This window comes from Sparus aurata, chromosome 18 (assembly GCF_900880675.1).
Source record: "Sparus aurata chromosome 18, fSpaAur1.1, whole genome shotgun sequence".
Lineage (NCBI taxonomy): Eukaryota > Metazoa > Chordata > Actinopteri > Spariformes > Sparidae > Sparus > Sparus aurata.
Genome location: NC_044204.1, coordinates 17,419,290 through 17,442,839, shown reverse-complemented (window position 1 = coordinate 17,442,839; position 23,550 = coordinate 17,419,290). Strand labels below are relative to the sequence as shown.

Genomic DNA, 23,550 nt, shown 5'->3' with positions numbered 1-23,550 from the left:
AGAATAACGCAGTTAAAAACAGACGCTTTGACCATCTTTGTTATTTAAGTGAGATTAAAACCCAAAACATCAAAAATGTCAAGAAATCCTTAAAGACATCATTCACAGCTCTTTTAAATGATACATATTGTACTTTGAGGGTCGTCATGTTGCTCTGTAGTAGTTGACTTCTCACCCCACAGGAGGTGATGGTTATGGACGAGGGTATTTAAATCTGCCCTTCTTTGGTCCAAAAAAGATTTGTTGACCACTTGCCAGATTTCTGTTAAATTAGTTGTGAACCTTTAAAACCCCTCTGACCTTTCCACTCACAAGACATTATTTCCACTTGTAAATATTTTAAAAATCTAAATGTAAATGCTGCAATTTCACAATATTTGTTAAGCACATTCATGTTCATATGAGGATGAACCCTTTTGACCCCATTTTCCACTGAGAAGGGCTTGTTTATTCAGTTATGGAAAAAATAAATAATTTTGAGTTTGTATTATTACCTCATTAACATTGTGAATACTAAATTTCGGAGTTTGAATTTTCTACATACCCTTAAGGTGAATAACAGTTAATAGTATGACTTTTTCAAAAGCAACCATTTAATTTTGAAGCATCCAAATTATGACAAATCGGATTCACAGCAAGCTTTTCTTAAAAAAAACCCAAAACAAACAAACTAAAATAAATTATAATTAGGTTAGCAAATCCTTTTTTAAGTTAGAACTGGACTTAGAACTTGAAAATGTAATGTTGACTGTTGCCTCAAATTTAGGAGTTTTCTAAACATTTTTACTTTACAAACAATTAACGGTGCTATTTGTAAGAATAGATGTAAGACATAAGACTTTTGAATCTCATTCCACGGCAGAAACTTGGATGGCAGCCGATCTGTCCTGCAATCCCAAAGCTTCAGTTCTTGAAGAGTTGGGAAAGAGACTCAAAAATAAACTTTTCTTACAAATAGCACCTCTAAAATGTTCTTTATCACAAACATTAATGAGATTAAAAACTTAGAAAGTTTCCATTGCAAGGCAGCAATTATCAGCTGTTTCAGACAGAGGACTCAAGATATATCATCTGTCATGTTTAGATTTAAACTAAATCACATGTCACATTTCCAAATAACAATTGTATAAAAAGACCACAACCTCTCACATCACAGGCACCACAGTAAACTCAGCTGACCTCTCTCATTTGATGGCTGCGGTGTTCTGTTACAGCATTACACTGACTATCGTACGTAAGTCGAAGGATCAGCTGTGTATAGGCGGTAAAAATGACAGGTTATTTCAATAATTAACACAGGTGTGTTCTGGACGGTTTAATCACAGCATGTGTGCGTGTGTGTCTGTGTGTGTACTTAAGTGTGCGTTTTTGTGTTTGATCAGCGAGTTCCTTTGAAGCGAACATGCCCCCCCTCCCCACACACACCACCACTCCTGCTCTGTGAGGAGCAGATGAAAGCTGATATGTGTGATTCAGAGTCCTCCCGCTTGTTTCCACACGCTGCCCATTCAGACCACTGAAAGAGGAGGATGATCTAATATTGTGGCAGTTATGATACAATCACAAGTCTGCGCTTCCCGTTCGGATAAGCCCGTGGAAAAATGAATGAACGGGTGTGAGATGGATGTGTGTCAGTGGATTATCTATTAGAGGCGAGGGTTTCTGAATTGAAGGTATCTGTAAACATGTCGACAGAGACACAAACAGTGCGAGGCGGGGAAGAGAAAGTGTTGGGGTTTCATTGAGGGGGTGAGATGGGATTGGGGTGAAGGAGGCAGGTGGCCGGCCTGCTGTACACCAACCCAACCCACAAACAGCTGTTCATTTCTCAAAGCCCCCTTGTGCCCCCCTGCAAGCATCAATTCTCCCTCTATTCCCCCCCTATATTCACTCCTCTGCTGCTCCACCCCCACCCCCACGACAACCCTCTACCCTAGCCTACCGTTTCTGTCTACTGTCCATCCAGCCGTCCCTCCCTCCCTCCTCACTCCGCTCCGGCTAGCCTTCTTTGATCGTGTGCCAAGAGCAGGACAGGGGACACAGCTGTATAGTTCACCCATACATTTCTCACCTTCCGCTCTATGGACTCAGCATTTGCAGCAGTAGAGTGCGTACCTCCGCCAGGGTCCAACGTTCCCAGTTTAATTCAGTCAAGCTTAATCCAATATCAAACTCGATAACTACTTGACCATAATGTAAGATCAAAGATCGGTAACAGCAAACTAAGAGGACAACAAAACACTGCAGATGGAATCATAAAAACTACTAAAAACTAGGTCATATTTCATGAAGACAGTGTTTTCGGGTTTTCCCTCCAATGTCCTTGTTGTGGTCTCGGTTTTCGCTTAGTTATTTCCAGACGACCCAACAAAGAGTGAGGGAACAACAGGCTTTGATATTCATGAGTTTCAAATGTAGTCCTACACCTGCCATGTTGGGGACCAACACAGGTGTTTCAATTTGAGTTGTGTTTCTGATTGGCGTAGAACTAATTAATTAGTTTGAAACACCTGTGGGTCCCCAGCATGGCAGGTGTAGGACTACATTTGAAACTCATGGATAAACTAAACTAACGAGGGGGTGAGGGGCAGGTGGAGAGACACTGAGAACAGGAGAGTGCTGACGAGGCTGAGGTGGGAAAATCAGGCTGAAGAGGTGGACAGGAGGGAACCAGAACACTGGAAACACATTCGAGCAGGAAGCAGAAAGTGAATCTATTTCCAGGGCGGTTTAGGGAGTTTAGCTGCTGTAAGACAGCATTATTAGCTCACTAACTTCAGGCCCTGGGTTGCCAGGAGCCAAAGTTTGTGCTGCATTCCTGTCATCAATTTGGCAGCCCTTGATCTCAGGTGCTGCACCATGTTTGGCCAGCCCTCTCATCACTTAATTGGCTGCCAGGAACTCCAGGGAAGCATAGTGGTTAGCGCGAGAAGGACCTGGTTTCAGCACCAGGCAGGATATTCTGTGTGGAGTTTCTCTCCGGGTACTTCGTCTCCCTCCCACAAACCAAAGACATGCAAATGTAAGGTTCAGCGGTTACCCTAAATTGTCAGAGGCGGGATCAGCTCCATTCGTATAAAATTGTGCCGAAGTAGCTGATACCCCACTTTCCATTTTATGTGGACTTTATCCTGACCTGCACAAAATACAAATGGGGTCTATTCCCATCTTCCATCGAAGTTTGGTGGAAATCAGTTTAGTAGTTTCTGTATAATCCTGCTGCCAAACCAGCCAATCAGAAGAATGACAGTAGGATGCAAATGAGTGCAGGAAATAAATAGACTCACACAATTTATTTAAAAAAAAAAAAAGTCTTGGCACATCATATGAGGTTCCTTTATCCCCAAATCACATCCATATCACACCACATTAATCCTGTAGACCAGGGGTACTCAAATACAAACCTTAAAGGGCCACAAAGATTTTTTTTAATGACTCAAAGGTCCATGTATTGAGGTCGGCCAGGCCACATGTAATAATACTGTAATATTCAAAACAAAACGTCCTTTTCATTCTAAACAACAAAATACAAACTAAAATAAAATTTAATTTCCATTTTAACATAAATCAAAATACATAGTTGAATATTTACTCTTTTTGTTTGCCTTCAAACATTGTGTCCATCAGTTCATCATGAATTATTTTATTTCATTGTGACATAGATGTGACAAGAATCCTGCTTGCAGCTTGATATGACGATTTCAGTGCATTTATTTGTGTTGTGCTCATCTCTGAATTTTGAGGAAATGTCTCTTCAAAATTCCTATGCTTCGTCTCATAATGCCGTTTCAAACTGGAAATCTTCATCACAGCTTCTCCTGGCATATTGTAACGCCCCTTGTGGACTGTGGCGCAATGGATCTTGGGTATTCTGTTGATGTTGGTGTAATTATGATTCGTGAATGTGTTTGTGAATAAGATGATATGTAAGATGGTTGTGGGTTAATTCACGTCATTTGTTCTGTGATTAAATGATGTTGAGTTTTAACAAGGATGATACGCTACAGGTGATAATGTATGATGAGACTTGCTAAAACATGTTAAACAACATAAGTGTGTGTCACTGCTGCACTGTCAGACCCGTGCGTACCCGTGGTCGGAGGGAGAATGAATAGAAATTTCAAGTTCCTACTTCTATGAGTTGCCGTTTCTCACTGTCCACTTCATTATAGCAGTTTACTTGGAACACGCCATCTCAATCTCTTGCCACCGGCAAAATGTGAATACGCGAACTGCTCCGAAAACGAAAGTGAAAGTTAAAAGTTGCGATCGCAGCGGTGAGTGACCCAGCTGTCTTTGTAACGTTGGCATGGAGACAAGTCCCGGTGTACACGTGCTGACCCAAACAAAACACACGGTGAAGGAATAACAGTATGGGGGCCACAAACAGGAGGCCCTGGGGCCGCCTATTGAGGACTGCTGCTGTAGACTGTACATCCGAGTAACTGTGGTATTATTCTATAGTACATAGATATACTTTATTGATCCCAAGCTGGGAAATTATAATGATTTTATAGAAATAATCCAACATGTTCATAAAAACTGATACATTGACTCATCGTCTCTGACTGCACGCTGCTCTAATATTAATCGCTTCTTTGCAGCCTGTATTTACATCCCACCAGCGTGCTGCTCGGTCCCAGTTGCAGGACAAATAAAGGTCAGTCTTTTGTTCCACCACAGGCCAGATGGGAAGCTCACTTGCTGGCATGCAGCGCACGGCCCACCAGCATGAAGACCAACCCGGAGACGAGCTCCAGGGGCACGCCGGCAGCGGCCACCATGAACGACAGGCCATAGAGCACTGAGACCTGCGCGCTCGGACACGCCTCCATTCTCTCCTGCAGGACGTAGCGCTCCACCTCCACTAGCTCCATCCACAGTACGTAGAGCAGCAGCATGAACAGGAACAGGCAGGCTGGGGAGTGATTTAAAGAGTATCAGTGAGAGACAGATAGAGGCTGTCACTGTGAGTAACAGCAGAGGAATGCAGCTCCGACTCATCCGGCGGTGTTTAACCTGCTGTTGTTATAGCGACGGTGCTGCAGAGTGACATCTGCTGCTCTGTTTGTCATGTGACAGGTGTGACCGGCTGACAGCAACTTGTGTCAGTATCCACCTATTCCCCTGGGAGCACATTTCACTCTGTACATAAATGCTATGAACTCCACACATGTGCACAGGCTCTATATTTTACCGGCAGTGACGAGGAAAGCGCCGCCCAGCTTGTAGAGCTTGTGGCTGATGAAGGGGCCGCCACAGACCAGGAGGAAGAGTCCACTCAAAGCTGCCACCAGGCCGAGGATTATCAGCACGGTCCAGAAACCCCGAAACACTGCAGGAAAAACAACCAGACCGCCATCAGAGCAGTCACCGATCTATATTCAGCATGGCACGAGCAGGATTTCACTTCAGCTGCAGCATTGAGGACACTGGGGTCGTGTTTTCTGTGTTTCTATACAGCATTTTAGCAACCTGGAGGGACATTTTTTTAATGAAATACATTTTACCTGCTGTTAAAACAAGCTTTTTTCAGAAAGACCTAATCAGCTGTCCAATAAATGCTGTTAGAAGGGAGATAGCTAGCTTAGCATAGGGGCTAGAAACAGAGGGGGGACAGCTGGCTCTTTAAAGCCCACAAATTGAGTGAAAATCAATAAACTGCACGCCAGTTACGATACACGCCAACGTCTGTGTAACTGAAGAGGAACAACCCCTACCCCTAAAGGCAAAGTGCAGGGATTGTGTATTTTCTCACTGCATTGTTGTGTCACAGAACCTGACAGGAAAAGATTAATAAAAGGTGCATGTAGCAATGGCTCAGCGCCTGTTTAACACAAGCACACAAACTGCAACTTGTCCAGATCCATGTGTGCAATCAACATGATGTAAAATAGCCATAAACTGTCAGAAAACAGAACAGTATACCACGAGGAGTTATGGAGTATTGACTCAAAGTAGTAGGTCCAATGGTCAGGGAGGCTGCTTTTTTATGTAAAAATATTGATGCTTGTTTCCAGTCCATCGATCCTAGCGATCCTATATTTAGGCCTTTTAATATTTTCTTCTCCCACCCGTACTTTGAATGGAGCCTGGCTAGCTGTTTCCACGGGCATGCAGTCTTTATGCTAAGCTAGGCTAAGCCCCTCCTAGCTTCATATTTAACAGACAGGTATGTTAGTGGTATGGATTTTGTTATTTACCTCTCAACAAGAACAGTGCTATAACAGTAAAACAGTAAAAAAAAAAAAAGTGTTACATTGGGAGTTGACCCACGATCTCGGTATTCATAAAGTTCTAGCTGTGACCCTGGTTTACATTTGGAATGAATAAGAAACATGAACACCATCTTTGCATCCATTTACCTGGTTTATTTATATGCTCCTTAACCCTCCATCCTCTCAATGTTACTGTATAATCTTTCTGTCTTGGCCAATTTTACCGATATTCTCGAAGACCAAATTATCAAAAATGTATGTGTGTGTTCCTGTGGAAGTGTAGCCGTGATCAAAAGTTTTGGAGAACTATAATAAATTAACTATTGAACCAAACTTCCTGTTTTTTTGACAGCAGTATGTGTTCCCTAATTACATCACAGAAAAAAGAGTAGTAGAAATAATTGGGCCTCAAGACTGCCATGATATACATGTTCCTTATAACTGTGTGTAAGCTTATTACCTCAACTATAGAGATAGCTCATGGTTCCTTGGCAAGGAAGCCAACATGAGCCTCCAGAACAGCTTCAGTGCTGCTTGGCATTCCACAGTGTTACAGTAAAAACCAATGATAAGTGAAGTGCACATTGATCCCCTCATTAAAATATCTTGTACCACCCACCCAAACACCACTGCAGACCAAGCACACCCCCTCATGGCAACAACCACAGTGTGTTACCTGCTGTCGCATCATAACTTGGATGAGGAACCTGTCCAAGAGCGACAGGCAGAGGGAATAGGTAACCATGGACGCAGACCTTGGATTCTGGCTGGTTTGCTACATGAAAAAGAAAAAAATTAAAACAATTTGAGGCTCAAAAGAATCGACCTACTGCATGTGATGAAATACAAAGAAAATGAGATATACAGCACAAGAGCAAAGTGTAGAGAAAAACTCAGGTCACCACATGAACTGAAATAAATGCCCACACATTCTTCCTGCCCTCCTACTGTATATTTTCTGTCAAACATCCAAATTATAGACATTTCTCTTTCCTGCTCTCCTTAGCTTGTCAAACAGAACCAAACTGCCAAGCACGAGACGTGAAAACCACACTGGACGGGCCCCAACGAAAACTACATACTGAAGAGAGTGGCCAGGACTGCGTGCGCTGAGGGCTCCACCTGGAACACACACCGCCAGAAGAAGCCCTCGTGGTGCAGCGTGAGAGACGCAGGAGAGCCATCAGTGACGACCTCCACCGACTGGATCTGGACGAGACAAAGAGACAGACTGACGTCAGCAGGCAGACAGAGAGACGGACAGGAGTGAAGACGGCTGATCTTGGTTTCCGTCAGCTCTGTCAACACGTCTGACGGCCGCTCTGCTCTGCTCCGTGTGATTCTGCACCTCAGTGGTGCCCCGGCATCAAACGTGGTTCTGATTATGGCCCGCTCGTCTGTGAGGTTTTCAAGGGGGAACTTATGAAACACGCATGAGTGATGCTCTCCATTTGCTTGTCAGAAATATGATTGATGGCGCTGAATAACGCACAGCTACTTTAATCATCCGCTTTTATTTTAAATGAAAGACTTTGTGGTGCTGTGATGTCAGGGAGGAGCTCACCGGGGGGATTAGCTTTTAGAAAATATATTCCTGACGGTGCGTTTTGCAATTCTTTTTTCACAAATGGAAGAAGGAACTTAAAGGGGCACTGCAGTGAGTTTAAACATGAAGATGAGGAGGATTACAGCGTCAGTGTAAAGGCTCTGGAGGAGCTTTCTCAACGATGATATGACGATGTCATCAGGGTTATTTGACTTGGAGGACTTCTGCTAAGTTTGACAGTAGTGGACCGAGCAGGATGCAGTTTTATGGCATGCCAACACTGCCATCCTCTGAAATGTGAAATTGTCAATGTTGTGCCGTTAAGTGTTAGCGCTGGTCGTATCATGTTCAGAGGAAACTTCTTCACGAGTGATTACACTTATAACCCACACAGAAGTCGCACACCAGAGGTCAGGGTTAACATCTGGAGACATGTCTGCAGATAAGTTTAACTAGCAATCTCCTCCGTCCTCTCTGTGTCACCACATGAACGCAGAGTGGTAACTAGTAAAACACTGCATATACAAGTATTTTTTGCAAGTTAGACAGTTTTCTTTACATTCGCAGCATTTACTGTTGCAAAATTGGATGTAAGTATAAGCGGGAGAGTTGATGTTTGATATGCATCTTAAACACCGGACCACTCCGAGACATGGCTGCAGGGATTGCACTGTCTGGGTCTCAGTCCACCTCTTTAGACCAGGCTGAATTATCTACAACAACAACTTCTGTATAGATTCCTATGAAGTTTTGCATAAACACTCATGGCTGTCACAGCTAATGTGGTCATTCCTGTTTGCCTTAACTGTATTCGCACTAAACACGTGTTCTGAAAGGATTATACCAACCTCTGCCTTCAAATTGGCAATTTAGAGTTTGGAGTCCCTCACTGAAACACAACTGGCTGAAGAATTCTTACACGCGAGTCTGTCCCGCTGCTTCACAAAAGCCAGTGTGCTGCTCAATAAAATCTGGATCTTGTGATGTTTCATGGCCACGACTGTTCAATGTGCTCTTATGAATATGTGCCATATGTGTAACTGTATGTATAATTTGTGTGTAAACTTCTTGCGTGCAGCTGCTGAGGATACTAAATAGATTTCAGTATGAACTGACAATAAATTTGTATTGACATATCGTAGATAGTGTTAGCATGTTAACATATTAAACTAGGAATGAATATGATTATGAATATGATTGTGCCTTCCTAACATCGGCATTTTAGTGTTTTCATTTTGAGCATGTGAGCATTTAAATAAAAGTAAAGCCTCATAGAGCCACTGGCATGACTGCAGTCTCTCAGCCTCATCACATACAGTCTGCAATACAAATGGGAGCGTGACATTTAAATGACATGGGTGTTTACCACACACAGAGCCCGACAGATATTATTCTCCGGGCTGCATTATAGCAAGGGTAGGATGTCATGTTTCGGGGACAGGGCCATACTAAAAGTCACTAGTGACTTGATCACTGCTGCATTGTTTTGGTCCATTCTGTCCCATGACTCTCTAAAAACCAGAGACTAAACTATTCTGGTACATCTTTAAATATCTTATAGTGGCGTAGCATGCACACATGTCCGATCATGTTCCGTATTGGTCTTTTTGTGGATCTCACATGAGATTCTTCAGAGATAAAAATAATGTGCGGTTATTTCTCTGCATTTGTTGAGTTGGAGGTCACAGACCAGCTCTGACAGATAGTAGTAGGGTTTGCATTCACTGTTTGTAATTGCGTGGGTGAACATGGACACTCGTGTGCATACATGTATCTGTCCTACCTCAGTCCCATTGGCATCTTTCTCCCCTGTCAGTACTGTTTGCGTCGGCCATGTATACGGTCCACAGTTGTCACTGGCCACCAGCCAGTAGTCTGTAGCAAAGGCTATGAAAAAACACAAAGTCCCCACTGCCCCAAATATACCCCCGACCAAGGTTGCAGCTCCCACCTTCATAGCTCTGACCCAAAACCTCCCTGACTATCAGTTAAATCCTCAGCTCCTCGGCGGTGTCCACTCTGCTGCCCTGTGCCCAGCCCCTGTCCAAAAGAAAAACAGTCTGGCACTCCCTGCCAATCTTTGGCGTGGTGGGGGAGCTGTGGGAAAGAGAAGCCTCAGTAATGGAGGGGGTCAGGCAGGGGGAGAGGGGTTATTTTAAGAAGCAGTAAGCCTGTCCTCATCAAATTACCGGCGGGTGTGGTCTGCATTTTATAAAGGAAAACAAGGAGCGGCACGTTGGTTTGTGTGGGTGCTTGTAAAATGGACAGCGAGTATCAGCATTTGTGACCGCATGGTATGTCTAAGGTAGGTGTTACACTTGGAGTGCCACTTTGAAAATAAATTAGACCAGAGATGCAAATGACCCTCAAACCTCCGCTGAAGGTGTTCAAGAGGTGAGACACGGAGGAACGCTTTATTGTGGCTGGAGAACACTCAAAATGATTTCTTTTCTTAAACAGAAACGGGATTATTTAATCATTGTTTAACATTTTTAATCAGAAGATATCCATGACATTTCTGTCACCAACCCATCTTGAAAACTCTATGGCTAAATAAATATGAGGTACTTTTCACTTTATGGAGCCAATTTGAAAAGACTGAACACACTGAATTCACAGGTTTACAGTGCTTTTTTCCCTCTTTGTTCATTGCTGCTTCTCGTTCTCCAAAACAAAGCTGAGTTGTTTCTTGGGGGCTCTCCCCTCAGGTGCTTGGTTCTGTGGAGAGATCTGGTCCTCTCTGCCATCCGCCTGCGCTGAGGCTGCCGGGGCTGCCGAGTCCTGGAGGACGAGCCTCGGGCTTATGGAGCACACTGCCAAGAGGAGAGCCACAAAGTCAGAGTGGTCACGCCATAGCTGTCAGGGTCAAAGGTCAGGAGGTAGAGAGAGACGAGGGGCAATCTGATGATACGTCTCTATGTTCTTATAGTTAGCACCGAAAGCTTGAGAGGAAACTATACTTCATTTCAGTGATTATCCTTACCCACAGCAGTATCTTAGATACAGCAACAAGGAAAGAAAACACACATGAAACCATACATTTATTCAGGACCTCAGTCTAGGTCTGAAGCTGGAAACGTAAAGAAACATCCATTTTTTGTCTTATAGGAGTTTCTTGTATGTTTCTATGTCTTGAATTGTCCATCACTTTACCTATGTGAGACCTGCTGAGCCCTGCTCTCACTCTGCGTGAGCCGTTGAACTCTCCCGCCTCGCCCTGCCACAGAGGAAGTGCACAGTAAAACATGCTGCAGGCTGGAGGACAGTCTACACTGTTTAAATACTACATTTACATCTGAGGACATTTGCCTTTGATGTGTTTGAAGAAATTATTAGTTAAAGATTAAATTACGAGTTAATTATTAGACATTAGTAAATGTCTGTTGAATTGCTGACTATATTTAGAAAATAGACCTTCCAGTCAACTAATTAGATCAAAAAATTGGTTTCTTGTTACAAAATAGAATTAACTATTTTGTATGAAAAGGATTGTTCTGGCTTTTTTCTTTCTCTTTTTGACTATAGTAACATTATCTGTATGCATAAGGCCCTGGCAGGCGTTTGCACATGTTTATCTACAAAGTTACCATCTTATCATACATCTCCACTAGTTTGTTCCTCTGGGCTGACTAAGATACGATCCAAGGATTGGTTTTCACTACAGGTTCCCAGAGTTTGTACTTGGTTTGATTGGTCTGCTTTTAGTTTCTATGCCTCGACTACTTGGAACTGTTTACAAAGCATCTTAAACATGAATTCTTCAGCCTGTTTTAACGGATTGTTTTTGTATCTTGTAATTGTTTCTATGTACAGTATTTCCTTTACTCGACATCATTGTAAATGATGGCCGGCCCTCAAGGAGTTTACAGTTTAAATGAAGGCAAATTTTAATTTTGAAGCTCCACATTATTTGTTTAAAACTTCTTTTGCTTCCTGACAAATAACAGACACCTGATGGCTAAAGAGTGAGTCCACATGGATGCAGTACCTGTGGCCAGTGTGTGATCGTGTTATACGTGTATCTCTCTCCCAGACTGTGGTGTCTGTGAAGAGGCTTCCTCGTTCTGTCCATGGTGGCGTCCTGGTGCAAAGTGTGTCTGCTGTAGGCTGGTGTCTGCTGGAGTGATGACACACAAGTACAACAGTGAACACAAGTAGTAGATAGTAGTAGAATAATTACATACCTTCAGTGCACGTTCAGAGACTCCCTTCAACCAAACAGATATCCACATACAAACGCTGCTGAAGCTGTGTGTTTACCTTGTTGTTGAAGTTCTGAAGGTTTCTGGAGAGAATCCGTCGGATGCTGTCCATCTCCTCCGGTAGGAGGGGACGGCTGTGGGAGCGAGGGTCCACTCTAAAAGTAAAATGTGGCCATTCGAATGCATTCAATCAATTGAATAATTTAGTGTCAGTTTTCAGTGACATACATGGAGTTTAGGAAGTAGGAAGAAGGAGGGGACGAGGTAAGAGAAAGTCTATGACTGATGGGGATTCACTTTGTTTCTTTTTTTATATATTTGGGATTCATTCCGAGAATACCAGAAGATCCCTGAGCACTGCTACAAGAGACACTGACATAAAGTAAAGATGTGTTTCCTCACAGTGGCTGTGGCGCTTCCACGTCTCCCCCCTGCTCCCTCCTCTCCAGCTCCTGATAGACTCTGAGGATGCTGGAGCGAGCCTGGTGGTCCTCACGGATCAGGAAACGTCGGAGGTACTTCCTGTTAAATTGCTCAAACCTCTCTCACACACACACACACACACACACACACACACACACACACATACACAAACACACACACACACACACACACAAACTGCATTACAGTAACTAGTTGACATGATTGTGAGTCCTGACTGAGTGATCTTTTTCATCCGGTGTTTGCTGCCACCTACTGGGGGTTTCAGGTACCACTTTTTATGTGCGTGGACACTGAATGGAAACACAAGCTGAGGGTAAAACAAAACTAGAGAAACTAACTTGTCTTTCCAGTAGTGCTGCCCCCAGTAACCGACCACATCTTCTATTCCTGCCAGCAGGTGATCAATGAGCTAAGAGGAGACACGATACAAGTATATGTCACATAAAACATCATTCTCCTCACGCTGTAGATGATTTTCAGTGCGTGTCGTGGTTTGTGTTTCCAGTTGTAGCCACCATCTTTTATGAGAGAGGAGTCAGAAAACAGACTGCTCCTTCGAAGCTGAGCTATTATGTTCATTTTCACAGATGAAAGGAGTAAAAGTCTGTGTCCTGTGTGGCCCTGGCATCAGCGCAAGATGAAAGACTCGTTCACATCATCACAAAAATACTGAATCGGCCGGAGAACTGCAGCCCATCGCCGTGGCATCTTTACATTAGAAGAAGAATTTGGCAAGATGCTGTGAGATGAAACCAAAACAGCAGAAAAGGTGCTACAAAAGATGAAAATCACAACAAATCTGGACATATTGATGGCTGCAGTTATGTGAAAGGAGAGTTCTTCAGTTTTCTTCTTATATACAGGAGCAGCTCTACAATCTTTAAGTCATGTTATTTGATTTGGTTCAACAGCAGACAGCCAGGTTGTGTAGTGTTTGTAATTATGTATTTTCACACATATTTCATTAGTTTTATGTCAAACTGCGTCTTTCTGGAAAATTGTATTAAAATTAGTAAGTACTTTTAAATAGAATTACAGCTATGGGCCATGCTGGTTACATGTTTAACACTGATAAACTAAGGTGCTAGTATGTTGTAGACATTAGTTATTTTATCTACATTCCTTTCACTCATTGGATAGTTTTACTTATTACACCTGAACACACCAATGTACTGTAATAATACATATGCAGTATATACTGTGTTTCTTAAAGCCCTTGTTTGCAGCCCAGCAGCACGCGGTCAGTGCTGTCGTTCTCACCCTGCTGTGGATCTCCTCACTGACAGTGGGCAGAGCTCTCTTCTTCCTCTTCACATCCAGCAGCTCGACTAGAGGCTTAATGGTCATCCCCTGGAATAGGGACAAAAACAAACTCAACAAATTAACCTTTAATGTGCTCTCTAAAGACAAGACAACGAGAAGAACTGCCACCTTTCATCAAAATTCACACTTTGCTCGCACCTGTACAAAGACAGTGAAGAGGATGACCACAATGGTGGTCGTGATGAAGAGTCTCTTCTTCGGGAAGTCGTCGATCAGGAAGACGAGGGAGAAACAAATGGCCCCTCTGAGACCTCCGTAGGCGATGATGAACTGATCTCGAAAGGTCACAGCGTTCCTCCGGAGCTTGTTCACCACAGCGGTGAGCAGGAGGACACCTTCAGAGGAGGCCAAATGTGTTGATTCCTATATTCCGTGTATGTGTACAAGGCCAGGCTTGTTTAAAGTGCAGGAAAATTTTGAAAAGCTACCTGTGGCCCTCCAGATGAGGCAGAGCAGCAGTGTGGAGCAGACGAAGGGCCAGCTCCACATGTGGACATCCTGTATTGTGGACACGCCCAGGAAGATGAAGATGAGGGTTTCACTCACGCTGCTCCACATCTTCAGGAAGTACTGGATGCTGGTGTTGCTGCGCTCGGACACGTTCGCCTCCACGTACTGCTTCATGGTCACAGCACAGGTCACAATGCTGCAAATGTGTAAAAAAGAAAGACATAAGTATACTTTACCAGGGTGAGCGTGGAGGTCTCTGAGGACTATCTGATACTTACGCCATGATGCCAGAGAGGTGAAGCATCTCCGAGGTCAGGTAGGACAAGTAGGAGTATAGAAAGACGAAGAGCGGGGCGATGACCTGGGCTCTGGAGGTGAACCGTGAGGTGAGGGCCGCCACCAGGCCGAAGAAGAGGCCCACAAATAAACCACCGAGGCCGACCACCACCACCCTGCAGCCCCCCAGCAGCACATCCAGCCCCGACACTGACGGCAGACGGAGGAAGGACTCAAACAGCTTGTAGAGAACCTGGGAGGAAGATTGTAGGTGAATTATGCACAGAATAAGGTTGCTTTTCCTTTTTTGCAGCCTCCTGGTGACCACCTCCTCCCTCACCACAGTGACGGCGTCGTTGAGCAGAGACTCTCCAAACACCAAGATATGGAGCTGTTCGTTTACATGCATCTCCTGGAAGACGGAGAGCACGGCCACGGGGTCGACGGCAGCGATCAGAGAGCCGAACAGCAAGCAGTGGAGCAGGGAGACGTCTCCAAGAGAGCTCTGCGCCAGGAGACACACACCATACAGAGACAGGCCGATGCCCAACACATTCCACAGGGTTCCCAGCACCGCATACCTGGAAATATATACACAATCAGCTGCTTTACAAGGAACAGAAATGGCTGTAAACACAACACTGATCATTATCACCTTTGTTGTAATGGCTCACATTCAGACATGAGAGAACATTAGCATTCAAGTCATGTTTCTGGTTACCTGAGGAATGTTAGTGCAACACTTCACTCTCCTTTTAGCCGCTAAGTGCTGCAATATGTTCATGAGCGAGTCTGTAACTTTGTCTGCAGTCTCTTGAGCGAGAAGAGTGATTCTAAATTTTGGCATGGAAAATATAAATTTGGCATCGGAATGAAAACCCGAACTGGAAAAAAGGAAACATTGGCATTGAAACCAAAAAAGTTGTACTGGCACGGAAACAAGTTTTGGACTAGTTAAAAGTTCACTTTAACCCAGCACCATTGTGGTGAACTTATGGAAGCCATTGTTGCATGTGAGGTGTGCGGTTATGTCTAAAGGGGTCACAAAGCTCCAGCAACACTTGTGGTATAAAATCAGTGAACAACTTTATTCGATTGATGAAGGAGGGGAGTAGTTGAGGAATGTAGAAGTTGAGTGTGTTTTTGGCTTGTGGCTTTCATCAGGATTAAAAATGCGTGAGTCTAATAAAGTTATTTTGAATACTACAAGTATTATTGGAGCTTTTTGATCCCTTTAGACTGTGTCCCCCCTCCAGTAAAAGTAGGTGAAGTTGTGCCAGAAAACCCAGTCTAAATGGACGTCAAAAAAGGTGAAAGAAAGTTGAAACTGAAAACCACTGACCTTAAAAAAATCTAACAATGTAAAAAAGCCTGCCACATTAAAGAAACCAGAAATCTAGAAAATAATCATAAGAATGTCATCAAAAAACTACAGATTCAAAAAATCTTGAGTGTTTCAATGTTAATGTTTCCTTCTCAACTTCAGTTTTTTTTTTTTTTATTATTGTTAAATTCTATTTTCCATGCCAAATTTTAAAGTCACTGTTCTAGCTCCGTAACAGAAAACAGCTGCCTATTGTCTGGAAACAATGCTCATGAGGGTGGTTGAACCAAACCAGTTTCATTTCAGGCCATAAAAATCAAAACAATTATGTGAAAAAAATAAATAAATAAATAGCTTCATGGAGCCGAGGTAAAGCACTCAGCAGGGTGCGCCAACCATTTAACAATGTTGTTTCATGTCTCTTTATATGGACAGGAACAATGCACGAAAAACATTAACCTGACAGAAAACAAAGAGAGCTATTGTGTACCGGATTTTGGCAAGTTGCTATTTTCCTCCCTTGGCAGATGGGTAAAATAATGACATAGTAAGAAAATAGATATTATAGGATTACAAAATAATAATGTTGGTAAACAAACTGAAACACCCCCACATCCACAACCCTGAAAGAAAATTAGCATGGATAAAGTTCAGTGTTAGCTTTTTAGTACTAACGTGAGGATGCTAACATGCTCACAAAGACAATGCTGGTGTTTGGCAGGCATAATTTAATTTTTGCCATTTTAGTTTAGTTTGCTAGCATGCTAGTATTTGCTATTTAGCTTTAAACAAAAAGTACAATCACTGTAGCCGGGAAGGACACTTTCACATAAACCACCACATGTACCTACATAAACCAAAGTATTTGGTATAACATATTTTTGAAGTCTTCAGGAATTATCATCTTGGGAAAGAAATTGTAGCTTTATATCGTACAGTGCTAGTTTAGCTAAAGAATATTGATGTAAACCAGTTTAATCTGGCAAGTTAGATTTTTCACTCTCTTTGACAAGAATATCTAGACTCATCTGTTTGTTTCAGGGATGTATTAATGTTATATAAATCTGGTGGACGATGTGGGACGTGTTGTGCGTTTTCTGTATAGATTTCCTTCTAAATCAGACATCAACATTTGGTAACTTTATCCCCACTGGAGAATGGAATGTTGAATTTAAAAGAAAACTCTGACTAATAATATGTTATAAAGATATAAGAAAAAGATATCTCAAAGGGTTTTGCACACAGACCCAAGTCAACATAAACACACAAACACACACACACACACACACACACACACACATAAGAATCAAAACATTGACTGTGGACCGACCAGAGGATGGTGCCAAGGTTCTCAAAGAACAGTCTCCCTGGCAGGAAGTATCCTGCATCCAGGACGATGGGCGGGAGCAGAAAGAGGAAGAAAGCATCAGCACTGAGAGTTGGAGGAGCAGAGTGGCGAACACCATATATCACCCCTCCGACCAGGAGGCCGACCATGATTAGGAGACAGCTCTCTGGGACGACTGCTGGGACTCGACCTGACCAGTGGAAACCTGGATGTTAGGAAGGAGGAGACTGAAGGAAATCCTGCTGTTTGGATTCAACAATGTTGTGAACTGCTTTTACCCCATCATGACTCCGGGTGAGGGCACAAACACTGAGTAGTAGATGAAGATTCTAGCCCAACATAACAAACCCTGAAGCATTTTCAGACAACTTCAGATTTTAACCATCTCCCAACATTGAACCACCTCTAACAGCATCGTGTCTAATGTTGGTTTGTCACGTATGAACAGAAAACCAACTAAATCTTACCCAGCTTGGCCAGTGAGGCCAGCATGATCCACAGCACAATCTCAAAGGGAGCCTGCACATGGTGATAGTCCATGCTGAAAACCCTCAAAGCCCTGGGCAGATCCACAGACAGGCTACCATCGCTGCTGTTGATGCCCAGCAAGGGGGGCAGATTGTGGGGCTGAGGGAGCTCAGCTGGGGGTGTGAGGGCCAAACATGAAGGCCACAGCAGGCAGGGAGAGAGCAGCAAAGAGAACGTCCACACAGCAGCCATCCTGCAGCCATGCTGGGACAACAGGGGCCGGAGAGACTGGGAGAGAATGGGACAGGGGTTAGGGGGGTAGAGGGAGGGCAAGCGGCACACACACACACACACACACACACACACACACACACAAAACAGAACCTGAACACGACTCATGGAGCCACTAATGTGCACAGGAATCCCTGAGCTAGCATTGACACCCAACCAGCAGTTCAAAGATCAGCACACACACACACACACACACACACACACACACACATACACACACATTCCTAAATTACTTACAGTTATCTACACTGACCACATGTGGGGAAGGTTTTTAATGTCATTTCAAATAAATACAATTAAATAGAAATCTTTTATTATATGCAATATTTTTAGAGCAAAAAAATCTTATTTTCTGTTCAAAATTGTCAAGCGTGGACATGCTACATGGCCGATGTCTACATATCTAAGAGGAGTCTTCCCCAGCCTGCAAAAAGAACTATCTATGCTAAACAAAATTGAAATGTTACAAATATTTTCTTAGATATCTGCTTAGAAGTAAGCAATCCATCCCAGTTCAAGGCCTCTGTGTGAGTGGCACAAACACAAGCACATCTCCGGTTCTCCAGACTCCCAGTCTGGGCCGCTAGCTGCACAGCTAACTGAGCTAAATAGCCTCTTGCATCTACAGTTAGCAACAGCTAGCAGTTACTCACATGATATGCTGCCCCCTTTTTGTTGTGAGTATGAATTAGACAGGTGGCCAATTGTTACACATTGCACATTTAACTTTAATATCTTTGTTTCTCTTTAATTTCAATTATCAGGGACCTGGCTACATGCACTGATATCCTACATTTATCATGAAGTAAAGCATCAAATCTGTCCTGCTACTTTTAACGAGTCCACTCGTTCTGTATAGAACAAGGGTGGTTCCTCTCATCTGCATGAATTTGATCTTCATCATTAAACACAATGCTTTATTTTGAAATCATTTATTTACAAATTAGATAACTTCATTAACTTCATGTCAATATTTGCAGATGCTCTGCTGACTGCTGGCAGCAGTTCTGACCCTGCTGGTGCAACTTTGCTGAAGATATAAAAAGAGTTTTTCAGTAGTGAGTGATTCTAGATTCAAGCTCCACACAGGTACAATCACAAGCAGCCAGGTACAAACAGTCCGTCACACTGACCATCTCAAGCTTTGTGTTCAATCTTGGTTTGTCTTTGTTGAGTTCTTGTGTTCCTTGTTTTGTTGAGAACTTTTCAAATACACAATGGTGACAGTAGCAAATACGTTTGGCTTATTATTTCCCTGTAAGAATTATTCACTTTGGTTATTTCTTCTTTTTTATTTTAGGCCATGCTGGAAGGAACTATAGCAAACCGGGTGCTGCCGTCAGTCTGTACAGTAAAAGTGTGAACATTTCTCTGTTATGTGCAACAGCGAACAAACAGCGTTCCTATTTGAGTAGATTGTGAATAATAGTAAGATTAGTTGAAATTCTATGGTGGTCAGGGGATTTTTGTAACACTGCTTGAAACATGCCTCTGAAATGAATACGTATATTCTCTCATGGCAACAAAATGATTTTAATTAGCAGCAGAGACACAAAACTCCCTGTCTCATGAAATTCAGGAGTTTTGAGTATTTCACATTGTCCTCATTTTATTTCAGTTGTCAGTTTCATGGCCGACATAAGTGCTTGTGTCAGAATAAAGGCCTCCGCTGTAAATTTCCACTCGGAAACTTCGACTTCTGGTCGTTCACACAAAGAGTCTGCTGTTAATCCTAAAAATATGTTGCATATTAAAGTTGCTGTGACTCTGTCCCCTTCTCAAAGATTTCAAACAGATGGGATGTGAAAGTATTTATTTTTCTTTCTTTTTTAAAATCTGTTGCTGTTTTGGAATATTTCTTTTTTGTGTTTTTTTTTTCACCATGTTGTTGTCGAGTCCAAGAGAGCAGATGGAACCTGAGTTTGTCTTTGTCTCAAATCTGTATTTATTGTATTTATATTCAATAGAGACTTTTTCTGCAAGATTCAATCGTTACAAGATTAGCCAATGAGCTGCAGGCGATCCAAATCGCTGTGTTAATGTGCATGTTAATGGGTCACTACAACCTTCACTGTGGGTCCGTAAGCCCAGCTGGGACGATTTGTCCTTCACGGGTTAATCAGGCAAATGCAGCATAAATCTTCAGGCTGCTGCTCCGTCAGATCTGGCTGGACCTCAATGTGGTGTGCAGGTGTTCACTGCGATGGCTCTGTACCCGGCCAAAGAGTCGACATGGTGGAAAGTCTTACAGCCTGCCAGGTTGTGATACAAAGCCCATCGTTACCTCATTAAAGCATCATGGTCATGCTTCAATTGGATATTTTACCAGGAATGAAGTAAAAACTCAAATAGACACCCTAAACAGGCCTTGAGTTCTTCACAGGTTTCCATCAGACAAGTGATGTGAGGTATGATCAAAACCCCTGAGTCACATATCTGGCCTGCAAACTCCCCACTAAAAGGCCTGGTAGTAATCACTGGGTTCATGGTATTTCCATACATTAAAGGAACCACAATAAAACTGAATTAAAATTGTGCTGTTCTGATCATACGTGACAGTAAAATGCACACCTATGTACACACATGCTCAGCTGTCATCCTGATTTGGAAATCAAAGCATCAAGATTAATTTTATCTCATTAGAGTTGGTTGGAGTTGACCAGAAATCCGAATTTGGCTGTCTTGGTATGTTTTTGTTGTTAAATAAACCTTGAACAGCAGAAGAGACTTTAGTTACTTACTAAGTACATTTTGTTATTATCATTTGTTAACCTATTCAAGTGGTTGAATGCAGCCCTGTGCCAACCTCTTTCTGGCCCTTAGATCATTTTGTTAGTTCTGTGTGATGCTAAGCACATAAATGTGCACACTTTCCTGTTCTTTTGTATGTATAATGTTTCTTTTTCGATTGTGGAAACAAACAAAGAAAGCAGGAGCTTTGCAGTGACATTTAAATGTTGAACTTTTAGTTTAGTTAGCTTGGGAGTGATGCCAGGCTCCAGTCTTACATTTAGATACTTTGGTGGCGTCGTAACACTTTAACCAATATCTCAAATCTGTGCTTCACCTCAAGTTTCCTCGAGTTTGTAAGTGTCCAAAACTCTACACATCACCCTTTATACGCACAGAAATACCTTAAAAGAGAACAAAATAAATGCATCCTAAAAAAATACCATTCAATTGCACTCTGACAGTGTCCACATGATGTTGTTACCCACTCGTGTTACATTGCTGCTCTCCTGTTTAATCTCAAAATAAAGTTATCAAACAAATCATACGGTTTACCAACCATACCATTAAGAATGATCGTGAATTTCTCTGAACATTAAGAAAACTGTCAGTTCACATAAAACCGTGCTGAGGATCTCATCTACTGCCGAAGACAGAACATAAACTACACACAACACTTTCCAGCATATAAAAACATCAGAAATCAAATAAAATGCACTTATAATGAATCATCACTTATTTGTTAATTAAAATCCAAATCCTCATTTAATGATTTCTTTATTTCACTTCATTTAAAGCAGATGGTATAATACACTATTGGGTACATCTCTAATTACAAGACAATGTCAGTGTGCAATATGAGCTTACACTAGTTCACAGTTTGCTTTGGTATAATAAATACCTCACACACACACCCAGGTATATACGGTCAATAAAATCAAATCTCATGTATGTCAGGTGTCGTCAGGATGGTGTTGTACTAAAATCTAACAGCAGATGGCACCTGAGAGCAGGTAAATATGAGGCATCATTCCATCAAATAAGTAAACAAAGACATTGTGAAAATATATGAAAAGCATGCACTAATCTACTGACCGGTCTCTTTAGCCTGGTTTCCGTTTCACAGTTGCATGTTTCTATGACTAAATTAGTTGAGCATCACCTGTAACACTTCTGCAGGATGTACGCATGGTTGCATTCACTGCACATGAGCATTGTCAGCCTCTGAGATCCTCAGCACAGGGGAGCTGAAGTTGGACGAGCAGGGAACAAAGTTCTGTGTGTTCAGATAACTAATCTTCTTGCCACTGTCCCCTCCCGATCCCTCTTCCAGACCGGCCTCCAGTGAATCCGGTCCCTGCAGCTGGCTGCTGGGCTGCGGCGGAGGCACCAGGCCGTGCAGCAGGCTGTTCCCCAGGTGGGAGTTACATCGAGCCAAGTTGTCAGTCAGATGCTGCATGTACACCTCCTCCAGCTGTTTGTCCAGCAGTCCGTTCAGTACTGAGTTAGACATCGGCTCTAGCCCTGACCCAGGCAGATCCAGGCTGATGTTCACACTGGCCCCCATCGCCAGATAACCCTGATCTGGTATCGATGTGAGGGGCTGGCCTTGTGTGTGTGGGTCCTGTTGGGCTAGTTGATAGGACAGGTCGGAGACAAAATCATGTTGGTCGATGTTGGCTGTCAGTTGGTTGTGTGTGTCGGCCACCTGCAGGTCTGGGTACTGCTCCAGGAGGCTACAATCGTCTAAGCAGACTGTTATGTCAGGGTGCAAAGGGGGAGGTGGACACCCGGGGATTGAGAGGCCTACAGGACCATGAGGCGTCACTTTTAGTCCCTTGAATAGGTTGTGATCAAATTCTTCCTGGTTTGGACCTGATTACAGAAAATGTACTGACGTTAGAAGTTGCTTTTTAGAAGAAGAAGGCTTTAGTAAAAGGGAAGAAGGGAAGTAAACCGTGTAAAGGAGATGTTAGTACATGAAGTACAGAAAATTAAACATTTAACTGCATCAGACTGTAAGGACATTTTTAAGGCTGTTTACCTGCTTCTGCTGACTGTAGGTCTGTGGAGTCTGCGTCAGAAAGAGAATAGTTATACGGATCCCTGCAATGAGTGTGCGTCTGCGACCTCTTAAGCGTGGAAGCTGAGGCAAACTTTCTCTCCTCTCTGTAGCGCAACACTCTGAGAAAACCTTCAGCCAACATGGCTCACAACGACTGTCCTCTTCTTTTCTGTCTCTTCTTACAACACTTGGCTCTCACGATTGTCAATCTGAAGGGCAAATGGCACAGTGTGTAACTGTGAAGTTCTACTGGCCTGTTTCACTTCTGCAACAGAGAACTGGCCCCTCCACCCTCACCACATACTTCCTTTATTAGTGTGTACTGAAAATCACTGTGGAGAGAAAAGAGAACAGTAAATATACACACATGCTTTGAAAAGTCACAATAGTGAGATGAGGGGCAGAAGCACTTTGATACTCTACTGAAGTGAAAGTAACAATACAAACTTTCAAGAAAGACTTCATTTATTATTCCGAAATTCGTTTCGTGCCCGTGGCAACTGTTAAACAAAAAACAGCAATTACAATCGCTTTCAACAGTTTAACAACAAAGTGCTTCATGTCATCACCGAAAATAAAGAATATAAATACTAAAAAAACTAGTTCTGTTTTAGCTCCTGTCTCTTTAAGGCCCAACTCCTGAACAACCCTTCTCTGACTGGTCAGCTCACACACGCCTGAGCCAGCACCGCAAATAGCAACAAAGCCAAACTAGCAGCTTGGCATAAAGTATGTGACTTTGTGATGTGGTGTGATGTCACAAAGTCACAGTTAAAGGCGGGACTACTGATGAGGCGTTTCAAGAGCCAAGTTTTCTGTGGGAGAGAGGAACTTCTGTGGACTTCGACCTTTTCACTTTCAAGAT

General features: G+C 42.9%; 2 protein-coding genes and 1 long non-coding RNA gene across 4 annotated transcripts; 1 reads left to right on the top strand and 2 right to left on the bottom strand.

Moving 5' to 3' along the window:
* Window positions 1-3,857: 3,857 nt before the first annotated feature.
* On the bottom strand, window positions 3,858-9,824 carry LOC115569235 (transmembrane protein 182-like). The gene is made up of 5 exons (XM_030397228.1): window positions 9,548-9,824; window positions 7,301-7,427; window positions 6,895-6,993; window positions 5,198-5,335; window positions 3,858-4,918 (listed from the first exon to the last, which is right to left on the bottom strand). The coding sequence occupies exons 1-5, from the start codon at window positions 9,719-9,721 to the stop codon at window positions 4,698-4,700; spliced, it is 759 nt and encodes a 252-aa protein (XP_030253088.1). The 5' UTR covers window positions 9,722-9,824; the 3' UTR covers window positions 3,858-4,697.
* A 130-nt stretch (window positions 9,825-9,954) lies between these two features.
* LOC115568287 (uncharacterized) lies at window positions 9,955-13,500 on the top strand. Of its 2 annotated transcripts, XR_003981364.1 has the most exons (4): window positions 10,006-10,069; window positions 10,473-10,635; window positions 12,371-12,481; window positions 12,998-13,500. It is a non-coding gene; the product is annotated as an uncharacterized LOC115568287 (long non-coding RNA). The 2 variants fall into 2 exon arrangements; XR_003981363.1 differs by lacking the exon at window positions 10,473-10,635 and having other exon boundaries at window positions 9,955-10,069.
* Window positions 10,119-22,972, bottom strand: LOC115568286 (sodium/hydrogen exchanger 2-like). The gene is made up of 15 exons (XM_030395447.1): window positions 22,665-22,972; window positions 19,957-22,495; window positions 17,599-17,887; window positions 17,114-17,336; window positions 14,800-15,040; window positions 14,462-14,712; window positions 14,162-14,379; window positions 13,872-14,068; window positions 13,671-13,760; window positions 12,749-12,819; window positions 12,369-12,506; window positions 12,025-12,121; window positions 11,753-11,881; window positions 10,918-10,981; window positions 10,119-10,577 (listed from the first exon to the last, which is right to left on the bottom strand). The coding sequence occupies exons 3-15, from the start codon at window positions 17,849-17,851 to the stop codon at window positions 10,411-10,413; spliced, it is 2,139 nt and encodes a 712-aa protein (XP_030251307.1). The 5' UTR covers window positions 17,852-17,887; window positions 19,957-22,495; window positions 22,665-22,972; the 3' UTR covers window positions 10,119-10,410.
* Between the last annotated feature and the right edge of the window lie 578 nt (window positions 22,973-23,550).

Excerpts from the sequence above, each read along its gene's own strand:
- LOC115569235 (XM_030397228.1), bottom strand. The coding sequence starts at position 9,721 with ATGAAGGTGGGAGCTGCAACCTTGGTCGGGGGTATATTTGGGGCAGTG. Across the intron at positions 6,994-7,300 it reads AGTCCTGGCCACTCTCTTCA|CAAACCAGCCAGAATCCAAG; the intron begins GTATGTAGTTTT and ends TTTTTCATGTAG. Across the intron at positions 5,336-6,894 it reads AAGTTATGATGCGACAGCAG|TGTTTCGGGGTTTCTGGACC; the intron begins GTAACACACTGT and ends TTTTTCCTGCAG.
- LOC115568286 (XM_030395447.1), bottom strand. The coding sequence starts at position 17,851 with ATGGCTGCTGTGTGGACGTTCTCTTTGCTGCTCTCTCCCTGCCTGCTG. Across the intron at positions 15,041-17,113 it reads AACCTTGGCACCATCCTCTG|GTATGCGGTGCTGGGAACCC; the intron begins GTCGGTCCACAG and ends ATATATTTCCAG. Across the intron at positions 14,713-14,799 it reads TCAACGACGCCGTCACTGTG|GTTCTCTACAAGCTGTTTGA; the intron begins GTGAGGGAGGAG and ends TCTTCCTCCCAG.